The sequence below is a fragment of the Sinocyclocheilus anshuiensis genome, unplaced genomic scaffold (genome assembly GCF_001515605.1).
Source record: "Sinocyclocheilus anshuiensis isolate Anshui unplaced genomic scaffold, SAMN03320099.WGS_v1.1 scaffold697, whole genome shotgun sequence".
Taxonomy (NCBI): Eukaryota; Metazoa; Chordata; class Actinopteri; order Cypriniformes; family Cyprinidae; genus Sinocyclocheilus; species Sinocyclocheilus anshuiensis.
Window position 1 is genome coordinate 1,680,281 of NW_015538036.1, and position 14,843 is coordinate 1,695,123.

Genomic DNA, 14,843 nt, shown 5'->3' on the forward strand with positions numbered 1-14,843 from the left:
TAACAAAGAGTGAAAAATTTAAGGGGGTCTGAATACTTTCCGTACCCACTGTATATATATATATGTATACAGGTGCATCTCAAAAAATTTGAATATCATGAAAAAGTTCTCTTTTTTGTAACTTATTTCAAAAAGGGAAACTTTCATATATTCTAGATTCATTACATGTAAAGTAAAACATTTCAAAAGTTTTTTTGTTTTCTGAAAGCGGTGGCTGTTCACAGAGTGCTGTATCAAAGCATATTAAATGCAAAGTTGACTGGAAGGAAAAAAATGGGTAGGAAAAGGTGCACAAGCAACAGAGATGACCGCAAGCTTGAGAATACTGTCAAGCAAAGCTGATTCAAACACATGGGAGAACTTCACAAGGAGTGGACTGAAGCTGGAGTCAGTGCATCAAGAGTCACCACGCTCAGACGTCTTCAGGAAAAGGGCTACCAAGCCACTTCTGAAACAGAAACAACATCATAAGCATCTTACCTGGGCTAAGGAGAAAAATAACTGGACTGTTGCACAGTGGTCCAAAGTCCTCAATTCAGATAATAGTAAATTTTGCATTTCATTCGGAAATCAAGGTCTGGAGTCTGGAGGAAGGCTGAAGAGGCACAGAATCCAAGCTGCTTGAAGTCCAGTGTGAAGTTTCTGAAGTCAGTGATGATTTGGGGTGCCGTGACGTCTGCTGGTGTTGGTCCTTTGTGTTTTATCAAGTCCAAAGTCAATGCAGCCATCTACCAGGAGATTTTGGAGCACTTTATGCTTCCATCTGCTGACAAGCTTTATGCAGATGCTGATTTCCTTTTCCAGCAGGATTTTAGCACCTGCCCACAGTGCCAAAACCACTTCCAAGTGGTTTGCTGACCATGATATTACTGTGCTTAAGGAGCCCTGACCAAGTATTGAGTGCTTAAATGAACATACTTGAACTTTTCTGTTTTGCAGATCCTTTTTTTGATTGATCTTAGGAAATATTCTAATATTTTGAGATACTGGATTTTTGACTTTCGTGAGCTGTAAGCTCTAATCATCAAGATTAAACCAAAAAAAACTTTTGAAATATTTTACTTTACATGTAATGAATCTAGAAAATATGAAAGTTTCATTTTTTGAAATAAGTTACAAAAAAATTAACTTTTTCACGATATTCTAATTTTTTGAGATGCATCTGTATATATACTTTCTTGTCTACATTCTTGAGTATATTAGTTACTATATAACCTGGTGTTAAGTAGGCTATATTATATAACCTGGTGTTAAGTATACAGTCAAATGACCTGATGAGTACTGTATATCATGAAGAAGTGACACTTAATAACATATACATGCTATAACCGTTTGATTTCATAAATCCCTGAGCCATCAAATAAGGGGGTCTCCATCACAATTTGTTATATGAGCAGAAACCTCATAGAAACAGAATGTTCTACTATAAATGTATTTTGAAACAGATATTCTGTTGCACACTTATATTTACAGCTGGAAAATACCAGCATCAATGATAGCACCAGTTGTGTCATCGGCTCGTTTCTGAACATCTGAGGTGAACAGATTTCAGTCACATCTGCCGGCTTAAAAACAAGCAGGATTTTGTATTTGTGTTTATTTCTCATTGGCTTGATAATAACAGGGACAAGAGTCTCTTCCCGCTTCCCAATACATTACAACAACGGCGTTGAACAAAAAAAAAATGGACAAACCAGTCACTCTTTGCTCAATGCGAGTGCCTTATGCCATGATGTTGAAAGAGGGTGTTGAAACCCTGACATAAACTGAACCGCGAGTAATTTGAACCGTTATACCCCTAGTGGACACTATTCACCTTTATGGAAAAAAGCAGCTTGGACATTCTACTAAATAACTCATTTTGTGTTCCAATGTAGAAAGAAAGCCATATGGATTTGGAACAACATGATGATGAGAAAAGCTGACAGATGTTTCATTTTTGGTTGGACTGTCCCTTTAAGAGTTGATGAAATGTAGTTAACCTACAGCAGAGAACATCATCAATTACACTAAACTGTCATCTCTAATCTCCCTAATGAAACAGACTTTTGTTTCATATTGTTCTGTATTGACAGATGTCAGAGGTATCAGAAGACACTGACAGAGGCGTGGAGATATAGACGCACTGTCTAGCTCTGGGTCCAGTTGTCATGGCTACCATTATGCTGTCTGGTGTGGAAGTACATTTTGTGTGTGAAATTTGTTCTGTTACCCGGTGTTTAAACACTGTGTGCTGTCTCGCTCTCTCTCTCTGCTCCCCATTTGTACAGACGGTGTTCCCACTATGCGTGACCACAGAATGACATACATTGTATCCTATTGTATCCAGAGAGAAATAGTTTTTACAAAAGAAAGCCTCCACTTGTATATGCCACCCCTGCAGCGCAAGAAATCATTCAGTTAGACGTGTGTGGGATTTTATTTATTTATTTGTTTATTAGGTCATTTAGTCGTTTAGTCATGTGGAGAGCTGAAGAGGTGGATGGACAGTGGAGGTACAGTCACCAGGGTAGGGCCGGTTACCAGGAAGATGCTTATCTAGCTGTGGTTTGGGGGTATTTCTGGATGATGTGGCGCCTTTAGGGGAGTCCTGGACTGACCGGGTCTTCCATGACAGAAAATTTTCTCGTGACGAGTGAACTTCACCTGTGTTGTATCCTTAACTGCCATTACAACTTGCAATCAAATAATAATAATAATAATAATAATAAAAACAAGTATTTAACTCAGAGCCATCTTCTCATACTGCACATAAGGGGTTAAATGGCTGTTAAGTCACTGCACTTAAGTTGTCACCTGTGGGAGGTTCTGAGTCACTCAATCATTTACATTTCTCCTCCACACTCAAGTGCTGTGATGATTCAGGTGCACTTATTCCCATCAGTCCACCTCTTTCAGCCTGCTCTTCATTTCTGTCTATTTAAAGATGTGAGCTAACAAGAAAGACATGAGGATTTTGTAATAACATTTGCCTCGAATAAACTAATAAATGGGATACAGCATGATGCTGGATTTAGTATGACTCATCTGCATCTTAATAGACCAGGTTTGTTATCCAAAAAAAATTATAATGTTGAGGGAAAAGTAGCCTATACTGTTAATATAGTTATTAGTAAATATAACCATATATCATTTTATATGTCTGTTTACATAATCGATTCATTCAAACATATTTTACATACAGTATGTTTTACATATATTGTTTTTGCTGTTCAGATATTAAAAAGACTGACTTATTATTATATTTAAACTTTAATTAACATTTATTATTTTTATAGATAATGAGAACCACCCAAAAATCACAAATTATGATTCAAATCTCCCTCCTTAGAAATATGTCTAATAATAAAATATTCAAATAATAGTTCATCCAAAAAATATGAAAATTCTGTCATCATTTACCCACCTGCCATTTTTTTTAAATAACTAAATAATATAAATTCTCTATCCACTTCATAAGGTGGTTACATCACATAAAGTACAAATCTATGCCCAATTCTTAGAGCATTGCATTACATGGACTGACTTAAATATCTAGTTTTTAAAACATCCAGAAACTGTCAAATAAGCAGCTAATAGATTTAAACCGTTCAAAAGGTACAGTGTAAAATCCAGTGGTGTCTTAGATGTTGACGTATATAATAGCCTTCCTCAATAGAGTCTGTACACAAAGCAGGCTGAATGTAGAAATTCCTTTAGACTGTGGAGTTACCTTAGAGGAGTAAGATTCCAGACATCAGTGGAGAGTTTGACCCCTGCCGTGTTAATGTAAAACCTGATCCAGGGCCAGACAGCTGTATCGTTCCCACTTAGTCCTTCAAACATGACTGCCTGGGTTCTGTACGAGTGAAGAGCACATCCTGGGAAATGAAGAAGGGCATAAACAATAGAAATCACTGATGCTCCATTAGGCTATGTGACTTTATACACTCTCTACCTTTCTCAAAATCAAAGTTTTCATTTGTCACATACACAGTGTTTCTCCAGGTTAAAAGCACACTCACTAACACACACACAATAATATTAAATATATTTGTGTAATATCTGTATATAAAATATATTTGTATACGTGTATGTTTGTATACACACAAAAATAGACTACTTACTCTAATATTTTTTTATTGTAAGCACATGCATTTTGTCAGATACCTAAAATGCACCCCAAGTCAGTTATGATTTTGGAGGTGGTCCGGCGTTTTGGACTGGAGTGGTTTATTTGTGGAGTGTACGGGGTGGGTCATATGTAAATTAGGGGCGTGGTTAACGGAATGGAGTAGAATGTCATGCAGCTCTAACCGGCAGACAGCTAAAGGATACTTTGATGCGGTAAGCTCTGTTTTCAATTTTGTATACCTTCAAAAATACAACTGGAACACACGTGTGCATCCGATTGGCATCTTTATCCTTTACCGTAAGATTTCACTGTGAGATTTTAGAGGCTATAGTCTGTTTTTAAAAGCGTTAGTCTCAACGGAATTTGACAACTTGAGTAGCCCACCGAGAAATTATTATTAAAAAAACGGTGTCGATTTACAATTAATAGTAATGATTTATATTGATACGATAACTTAATATATCCTAATAGCAGATCATGGACCGTAATCAGCATCAGGCTTTTGATTTTTTATGGTAATCTTTACTTTTAAAAAAGTGCGTTTCACAAATCCTCGCTGCCTGCTTCTTAGACAGCTCAGAAGATTTTGAGACACAGCCGGTCTTGATTTCATCTCTGCTTGCGTCTAATTTAAGGACGATGTTTAATCGCACCCTGGTGTGCACATTCTGCAGAGAGCCTATACCTTTATAGCGGCATGCTGGTGCAGACGCGAATAATCCAAAAATCTGTTTTTATGCGAAGAACACATAAAGAGGTCAGGCTTGTCTAACTGACGTCAGTCAGACATCACTCAGTCACCAGTCGTCCGTTATTTTTTCATTGGTGGTCACCATGACATCATTAAATACCGGAGAGGAATACCGGGAGACCTTAGAGGGTTTGATTTAGCGATGAGGATTTCCTGTCGGATGCGGCAAACCGACATCATTGTTCTGCAGACATAACTGGTGAGCTTTAGTGAACCTCGTGGTGTTCTTGTCAAATACAGTGTATGGTGTTGCGTGTATTTTAAACAGAGCCGTTTTTAGTCAAACGGAAAAGAGGTACATATAAGCCTGTATGCAAAATTACATTCTTTTAAATTCATGTTTGTTTGTAAGTGGAAACTGCTCTGTATAGTATGCTGAACATCAAGTCTTTGTTAGTGTTTCTCGAGCTGTGTCTGCAGTGCCGCCCAAACGACGCGCTCAGATGATCAGGGTCTGTTCTCAGCGCTATCCATACTATTTCATTTCAAATACATGTTGTTATCGATGCTGTGATACACTGAAATCTTTCTTGGCCACTATGAGATAATTGTAGAATATTGTGGTGTTTTATTTTTTGTCTACTGCATCTCTCATAAGCATATCGTGAGCACTTATTGCAGCAGAAGCTCTAGGCACAAGTAATATTACAAGAGCAGAAGTTTACTTAACAGATAAATAAATAAGGAATTATCATCAAGTAATTTACGATTAAAACACAAATTGGCCAATTAATTTGCATATTTCTGCCCCGACCGTCGATAAAAATAGTACCAAAAGAAGAGGAGACAAGCGAAACGTCAAGCTTCACCCGCTTTCAAGGAGCAGGAGAAACACAAACAATAAAAACGAAAACCACATACACACAAACAATCGCTTCCGGATGATTTTTTATGTTGACATGACAAAATAAATAAATAAATTCAATATAACCTGAATGCATTTTTATCTTTATTATTTACCTTGCTTGTTTTCATCGTTGTTTTGTAGAAAGTTTGGTCGTCCTGGAAGGACTCTATCTGTAAATCAAAGCCATGGGGAAGGATTACTATAAGATCCTTGGCATAACTTCAGGCTCTAATGAAGATGAAATCAAAAAGGCCTACAGAAGGATGGCCCTAAAGTTCCATCCAGACAAAAACAAGGATCCCAATGCTGAAGAGAAGTTTAAAGAGATAGCAGAGGCTTATGAGGTTCTGAGTGACCCAAAGAAGAGAGTCATCTATGACCAATACGGCGAGGATGGTAAGTATGGTTGGGTCCATGTACAGAAGAACCATTGCCAAACATCTCAGAGCCTTATCAGATTGTATGATTCATTCTTGGGCCATAATTAGTTTTCTAGGAAACAATAATCTGATAATCAGTATATAGCCAGTTCTCTGTTCATTTATGGATTTGGACACACTAAACTTTAAAGCTTTTCACACTGTGCTTAATCCTGGGTTATTTTTGTTGTAAACTCTGCTTTTAAACCTGGGTAGATGAACATTTCACACATGTAATTTGAAGCTGTTTAGCAATATATAGTAGACCGTGTTTTAGAAATATATAGTGTGAAATGTCGGATTATGAATACCCAGGATTCATTTTCAACCCCAGGTTAAGTGTGAGTAGTGTGAAATATGAAACACAATAACCTGGGAGTCAGAATGGCAAATGGCTAAAATGGCCCGGGCATAATTTTTTTTACAAGTGTGAACAGCCCTATTAAGTGTCTATCCAGCAGTGTAAGGTAATTGGTGTTGTATTCATATTTACAGTCTAAAATAGTGCATAATACTCCAATATATCTTTTCTAAGAAAACAATACATGCTAATAACAACAAGTCTTAATGGACCCAGGCACAGTTCTGTTTATACCAGATAGGACAACCCTTAAAAGGATCTTTGTCATGTCTCACGTGGCTAGACCACTGTTCTTTATACACTGTCAAAGCAGCTTTACCACCCCTTCTTTTTCCTGACAATCAAAATAACTCCCTCGCACTGCAGGATGATGCAGAAAAGTTCTCTGACAAATGCAAGGACTATAAACATGGCACTTTTCCAAAATAAGAAAAAAGTCGGTTGAAACAAAGAAGGATTTCAAATGTTCCCACTTATGCCAACTCCAGACTAGATGCCAAACTAAGCATCTTTACACTGAGTACACCTGCCAATTCCGCCTTTACTAATGTTACTCATGAATTTCGCAAGGAATCCCTTTATGTTTTTAGAGTCTTTGCATCCGTTCTTTCTGTGCACTGCTGTTCCATTTTGCTTGAAAAAAGAGGCATTGGGTACAGTCAAAAGGCTGTGGCAGTAGCAAGCTAATTTGGCTCTATTCACAGATTCACACTGATGTATTATGTTTTTAATTTTGTATTATGGTATAGGCCTATGAATCTGCTATTCCCAAATGACCCACTTTAATAACCATCCCCTCATTAGTTGTTTTGGCCTGAGGAGTTCATTGAAGTTGCAAAGAATGAGGTGGAAACGTGTTTTATAAGGTGTCCGCATTAAGTAGGCAGACTGAAGAGTTGAAGATGTGAAGTTGGAAGATGAGTCAGCTTGTGTCCTGATCGTTAGAAGGAGTGCATTTGTTACAAGCCATCAATCACCCACCATAACGCATGGGTGTTAATGTTTTTTTTAACAGAACTGAAAAGCACAAAATAAAAGATTGTTTGATCCTAATTGACCTGCTCTTTCTGTACTTTTAATTTTGGGAATAAGATTTTGCAGTGAACCTCAAAACACAGTTCAGACACTAGAGCTTAAAGAGCACTTACACACCATGCTGTGGTCTTCCACTCAGTTTCATCACTTGTCCAGGATTTGAACTGCATGTTCTTGCCAAAATATTTTTTTCAGAACCAGGCCACCAAGAGAAGCCAGCTAAGGGACAATAATAGAAATCAAGTAGCCACTTGTTTAAAATCGTATTTCTGTTCTTTGTCCAGCAATCTGAATTTGTAACCAAACTGAGCGGGGGTGGAGAAAAGAAACAGAGAAAGACTTGGCAGGTCTTCTGTTGAGCTTTACACCTCAAAATGGTGATGTGTGAGCAGTTGCAGACTAAATCAAATGCTATTCTATGCTATGTCATACTGTAGGCTAGCACTTGATAATTATCCAGCAGAAGTTTAGAATTAACATCTCAGTTGCCAATTTGTAGGGCTGTTATAATAATTCAGAAGTTGCAGTCAGACCATTTCAGTGTTTTTCTGTTTTCACTAAACAAATAGAAATAGCTGTCATAGAGGTGTTAAACTTTTTGTCTGTTTCAAGTAGTTGTAATTAGTGTTGTCACGGTACCAAAATTTCAGTATTCGGTACCAATACCAGTGAAAATCCACGGTTCTCGATACCAATTTCGGTACCAAAGTAAAACACAAAAACTAATTGAACAACATTTTTATTAATAAAGTTAAACAAAAATTAAATGTACAAAACCAATGCCATTCTTTATACTTATTTAAAATTGTTTCACGTTTTCCCACAAGTAATAAAAGTATGAAAAAAGTAAACAAGTTTCACCCAAAAGTTTAGTCATAGTTCTGCTGCCACTGAAAAACATCTGTAAACTGTTGTCTGTTTTAGGGTTTGCTGGTGTGTTTCAGGATCTTCCTCAGTCTGCAGCTGTAAAAGGAAAATATAATATACTTCAGTAAAGCAATGGGCTGAGTCTGACCAAATGCAACATAAGATCATTGACACCAGCTAAAATATAACTTGATAGCGCATCAAGAACCGGGTTGACTGGGTAGGCTACTCGGTACCACCGGTACTTAAAAAAACCTGGTACCGTAACGTTTTCATTTTTTTAGTACCGACTTGGTACCGAAATACCGGGTCTTTTGACAACACTAGTTGTAATACAATAAAGTAGACTGTCCTCTTAGTAGTGTAGAGGGTACGAGTCAAAGAATCATCTTGGAGTTGGCATCCATTGGTATAGGTTAACAGGTCCAACTAGGCTGTGTCAATGTACTTGCTTCTTTTGAGAAAAAATGTCATTGTATATTGAGGAATCTACACTTATACAGTCTTGAATTCCTAAAATATTGTATGCAGTAGGCCATTATAGTTAGAAGTCATCCTATTTTAGTTAACATTTTCATAGAAAGTAGCTTAGGTTTTATCAGTGTCGAGCAGAATTGACTTTTCAAGGCAACTGTAGTCCTAAATCCACTTTTCTCACGCAGCTGTGGCAGACTCACTAAGTCGGTGATGCCCTTAATATGGCTCCATCAATTCTTGGTGTACTTATGAGATGACATAAAGTTATACTTTTTTAAAGACTTGGATATCATTACCGGAAGCTAGTGTTTGCTAACCTGAAACTGTCACAGAAGATGCTAACCTGTGGATTTAAGCAGAACTTAAAATAACTTTGTAAATACAGAAAACCCTGATGCATTGTTCCTCCTGTGTATTTCCGTCTAGGTTTGAAAACAGGTGGCACAGGCTCATCTAGTGGACAAGGGACCACATATCACTACACCTTCCATGGGGATCCACATGCCACCTTTGCTTCTTTCTTTGGAGGCTCCAACCCCTTCGATATATTCTTTGGCTCTGGACGCCAACGGGGAACCACCAATGGCACTAATGACCACGGTGGCGATCATGACATGGACATTGACATGGATGGAGATGATGATCCTTTCAGTTCCTTTAGCCACTTTGGCTTCAATGGTATCAACGGTTTTCATCAAGGTGGAGGTCGAAGACATCGTAATGAGCCTCTTCATGGTGGCCGGAGGAAAGTACAGGACCCTCCAGTTGTACATGAGCTTAAAGTGTCTCTAGAGGAGATCTTCCATGGATGTACCAAGCGGATGCGAATCACTCGCCGAAGACTGAACCCAGATGGAAGGACAATGAGGACAGAGGACAAGATCCTTAACATTGTCATCAAGAGAGGCTGGAAGGAAGGGACCAAGATCACCTTCCCCAAAGAGGGTGATGAGACACCTGAGAACATTCCTGCTGATATTGCATTTGTGCTCAAAGACAAAGGGCACCCACTCTTCAAAAGAGATGGATCCAACATCATTTACACAGCCAAGATTGGTCTTAAGGAGGTATGTGTTCTTCATCATTCAGTTTTTTAGGTTTCCACCTTGTATTTTCACCCACAATTGGTTATTGGCCAGAAATGGGCTTTTAGTCAGTTTTTTGCACCTGTGTGCTTTTTCCCACTCTTTCTTGACATTTCCTGACTGGCCATCAAAGCAGACAGGGTTGTTTTATCAGTTGGCTTCTGTAACCCAAGAATAGACAGACCTAGACTTAGATTAGACAGGTTTACTGCAGTCTCAACACCAGACCACCCTTTGGCCTTTGTGCCCTCGTTTGCATGGATTTACAGATTAAATTAATGGGCTTCATTTGGTATCAACCCCACCGAGTCCAAAATAAGTGCTGACCTTGTTAACCTGCACAGCTGCTAAATTTGGCTGCATTATTCTCCCTATGCAAACCATTGTTGGTTTTATTGTCCTGCATTATCTATCTACAATTTCATTATGAAACATATTTTTGCATAACATTATAATGTGTATATATAGGTACATATACCTGAACATGCCCAGTGTTAATCTGCCATAGCTATAGGACTTGATAGGACACATCAAGCCTGGTAACTGTAGAGTCCCTCCATGGCTCAACGTCATTGCTGATTTACTCTCTCTCCCACTTCAGTGTGAGAGCACAGGAATGTCATGGTGCGGTGTCATACGCCAAAGCAGAGTCCTCGCTTTGAAAAAGCGAGTTGAACTCGCCTGGTAGAGTTGAACTACGCAGATACAATTGTCATGTGACCTGAACCAAGTGTGTTTTTTCAGGTTGCACATGAGATGTTCATTTGCCTAAAATAGTAAACTTTTACTGATAATATCATTTGCTTGTTTGTACACAATAAACAAGCAGCTGAAAATCATAATTGTAATTGAAAAGTTAGATTTCAGTACAATTGTGAATTGTATTTCTGTTGTGTCTTTCATGGCATAGTTTTTTTTTTCATTATAAAAGTTTAGGTGTTTATGAGAACTCTTAGTGTCACTGCTGCAATGCTGGCCTGAGGGGATTCAGTAAAGCGCAGAAAATTCTGCATGAAGTAATCAAACACTGAAACATGAATGCATTTTTAAATCAAACCAATAATTTCAATATATAATTGATGTCGCCTAAATGTAATGGGATTTTCATGGGCTAACCCACTGAGGATAATAACTACAGTCTACAGTAACTGCATAGTATATTTCTGTTTGTCTAGTGACCTAGAAAACCACTGTCAGTTAACACTTTATAGTGACAGAGATCAGCAGAAATAGCCTTAATGTCAGTCTTGAGTGACCATGATGTGTTTCAGAGCACCACTGTGATTAACAGTGAAAATATATTCTTGTCTTTCTGTTAACTTTACTTTTGACAACTTTTTCCTTGGCAGCTCAGCCAGAGCAGGCAGCTGTCAGCTGTTTTAAACAATGTGTCCGTAAGATTTCCAGTTCTACAGCAAAAACAGCGTTTTGGCCTTTTTAAATCCATGTCAAACATGGATTTAAATATCTGAAAACATCTTTGGTGCCTATTTTAACTGTCTGCTAATCGTTTCTGAGATGTTTTCAGGTCAGTGATTTACTTTTAAAGGTCTCGCTCATTAGATGCCCAGAATGAAACCTGATAAGTAGCAGTGAACATCACAAACTGTTTTGCCATCTGGTACCATCTCACGCATAGTACTGATGGCAACTTGCCTGTTTATTGTAGACACATTCAGAGGACAGATTTAGCATGGATCTAGACTGTTCTCAGGGGCACGTTGTCTTCATTTCAATATCACTTTTCATTTAGAGATGCTCTTAGTGGAACCCCAAGGCATTGCTTTAATTAGAGCTCAGAGTTTCTTTAATTGCCTGCTGGTAATGACCATGGGTTTGTACAAGAGCGAGACAGCTATAAGGTCCTTGTCTGCTGGTAATTTCCATACCCATTCACCTAGTAATTACTCATCAGCAGTACTAAAGAGCCCTAGCAGTGGTGCTGAGGAAACACAGGCCCACATGATGCTATCTGTATGATAATGCTGGATTATTCAAGTCAGCTCTGAATGTGATCTTAGATCAGTAAAGTTAATTTGAGCACAGTGTCTTAAAGGTGCATTCAGTAGTTCTTTAGTTAAAGTTAGCATCGCTGTTCCTCATAAGTACTAATAGCACAATGGTGGTATACGCTGCACTGCCATCTATCAGCGTGGATCAGTATGATCATCTCTGAGTTTTATGTAAATTACACTGATACTAGTTTTAGAGAGCAATCTACATAATAATCAGTTTCACTACATGTTCAACAAAAATAGATGCAATTTAGGCATCACTACTCAAGACCTTGTTTATGAGTGTTTCGTCGTCTTTGGTCATACAGGTACTGATTCCCCCGACCGTTGTCTCTGCTGGTAAAACATGATAATAACATGTAAATAATAAGCTGGTACAACACGATAAATTGCTTTTCCCATCGCTAAACTACACTACTGACATATCTATAGTGGCGGCAGCCATTAGGCACGCCAGGGCGGGGATTCACTCCATTTAGTGAAACACAGCAGGTCCTGCACCATATATAGGCTAATTTAAAAACTTTTATAGAAAACTATTGAGTACAGTTTTCATGTCATGTGAGTGTTCATTATTCAAATGACTCTTCATAAAAACACTATTTATTTCTTAATGTACTGTATACAGCATTTTAAGCACCATTTTAGCACCAAACTACTGAATGCAGCTTTAATATATGTGAACATGTGCTAAGCAGAAATTGTCAAAATACAGTTGTCAGTCCTATGGAATCCTAAATACAGCTCTGTCCTTGTATATTTTGATTATGAAAGAGTGACAACAAAATTGCAACAAGTTATGAGTATAGTTGCAGTCGACTATCTACTTGTCTGTGTTGCCATTGACACACTTATGGCATGATCTGCTTGCTTAGTGGGTTTGTAAATGTAGTTGTAGCCTATATATCTCTCTAGTGCAGAGGTCCCCAACCACCGGGTCGCGACCCACTACCGGGCCATGGAAGAATTGCTACCGGGTCGCAAGAACTCTGTTATTTATTTATGTTAATGATTGTTCTAATTATTCTGTATTTTCTTTGTATGTGATTGATATGGAGTAGCAGTTTGACAATTTCATGTTAAATACGTAAATGAAAGATTGCTCTGATCTGTCACATATTAGGAGTTAAACGGATTGCAGTTGATCCGTAATACGTACGGATGAGACCCTACCGTTCGGCGCGGACGTGATTCGCAGAGACCCTACCGTTCGTCACACGGTATTTTGGTGATTTGCAGATTAATCTGTCAATTTACACGTACAAGCAATTTGAAACCACAAGAAGAAGAAACGAAAGAGAGCTCGATTCGTTACTCGCGCTGTTCTCGCACACAATCAAAGTGTGCACAAGCATAGAGACGTGTTTCAGACAGCGCGGAAATACCGAGTTGCGTATACATATCTGATACATACACATAAAATTAGCCTATGTCAAAAACCCTTCATGGCATTGTCATTCTCTGTGCTTTCAAAAAAAAAATTTCTTGCTTATCCGAAAAAATAGTCCGATCTGTGACTAAAAAAAAAACACAATATAATGCATTGAACGGCTCTACCGTTAGGCACGCATGTGATTCGCAGATTAATTTGCCAATTTACACATACAAGCAATTTTACAAGAAGAAGAAACGAAAGAGAGTTCAATTCGTTACTCACGTGCTGTTCTCGCACACAATCAAAGCGCGCACAAGAGACGTGTTTCAGAAAGCGCGGAAATACCGAGTTGCATATACATAGGCCTACAGCCCTACACACATAAAATTAGTTGAACCACTATATAATGCTATTATGATACTATACCCCCCCCCATCCAGCCGGTCCGCGAGAATATTTTCCAAACGTAACTGGTCCGTGGTGTAAAAAAGGTTGGAGACCCCTGCTCTAGTGGAAATGTTCTGCAAACTTCATACTGGTGTCCAGATCAATGACACCAGTATGTGGACCAGCTTTGACCTAGCTGTGGACCAGAATTTATTTTATTTTCAATCTCCTTTAACAAGACTATGTTTAGCAGCAGTCTTAGTTTAATTCTGCTGCAGTTCTGACATTAAGTTTGGTTTAATTCTAGTTGCTGTTTGGGAAACATCATCATTAGCCAGAGTTGAGGAGATGCCTGGCAACTTGTCATGGTCAACTGTTTTGTGAGAGTATCAGCAACTCCCTTCTTTCCATGAATCCCACGACTCCCATCCCCCCAGCCCACACTGCTGCTGTCTGTAGGAAGGAGCTGATGTCATTGCGAACACATTTTCTCATCCCTTGAGGCAGCTGCTAAGCAGAGCTGTCTGGCAATATTTGTGTCAGACTCTGGGCCAGGTCTTGTGTGTGTCTTTGCTCCCTATGTGCTCCGTATTCCAGTTTCTCTGTCTCGTGTTTTGAATTCATTGTTCCCAGGTGTTTCCAATGTTAATTGTCATTAGTTCCAGGTGTCCCTTGTCTTCCCCTCATCAGTTCCTGTGTATTTAAAGTGTGTTCTAGTTCTTGTCCTTTGTCAGTCGTTGAACGTCATCCTGATGTGTCGAGTCCTGTGATCCCCAGCCTTTGTTTAATAAACCCTTTTGAGTCACTTTACTCCGTGTCTCCTCGCTCCTTCGTTCCCGTTTTCCTTGTGTGTGTGAACCGTGACAGAACGACTGACCAAAACAGTAAGCGGCGCTCCTTCACCCGTGTTTTATTTTCGTTTTTAACAGTTTTTTGGTTTTCCTTTTTCTCCCCTGTTCGTCTCCGCGGTACGAAGACCGCCCAGCTGTGAAGCGTGCCGGCCGCGCCGTTGTCATGCCCGCCAGCCGGGGCTTTCTCCAGCCCGCTGACCGGGCTGATGTCAAGCCCGTCAGCCGGGGCTATCTCCAGCCCGCTGGCCGCGCCGAAGAC

At 39.0% G+C, this 14,843-nt stretch overlaps 1 protein-coding gene across 2 annotated transcripts in view; it reads left to right on the forward strand.

Annotated features, from left to right (window-relative positions):
• The first annotated feature begins 4,253 nt into the window (after nt 1-4,253).
• Nucleotides 4,254-14,843, forward strand: part of dnajb5 (DnaJ heat shock protein family (Hsp40) member B5) — a 17,370-nt gene continuing 6,780 nt past the window's right edge. Inside the window, exons 1-3 of one of the 2 annotated variants that reach the window (XM_016477215.1) lie at nt 4,254-4,326; nt 5,854-6,108; nt 9,298-9,938. In XM_016477215.1, coding sequence (XP_016332701.1) covers nt 5,898-6,108; nt 9,298-9,938 — 852 coding nt within the window. In that variant the 5' untranslated portion in view covers nt 4,254-4,326; nt 5,854-5,897. Of the gene's footprint in view, nt 4,327-4,950; nt 5,065-5,853; nt 6,109-9,297; nt 9,939-14,843 lie in introns of those variants that run through there. The other variant, XM_016477218.1, reaches the window with a different exon arrangement.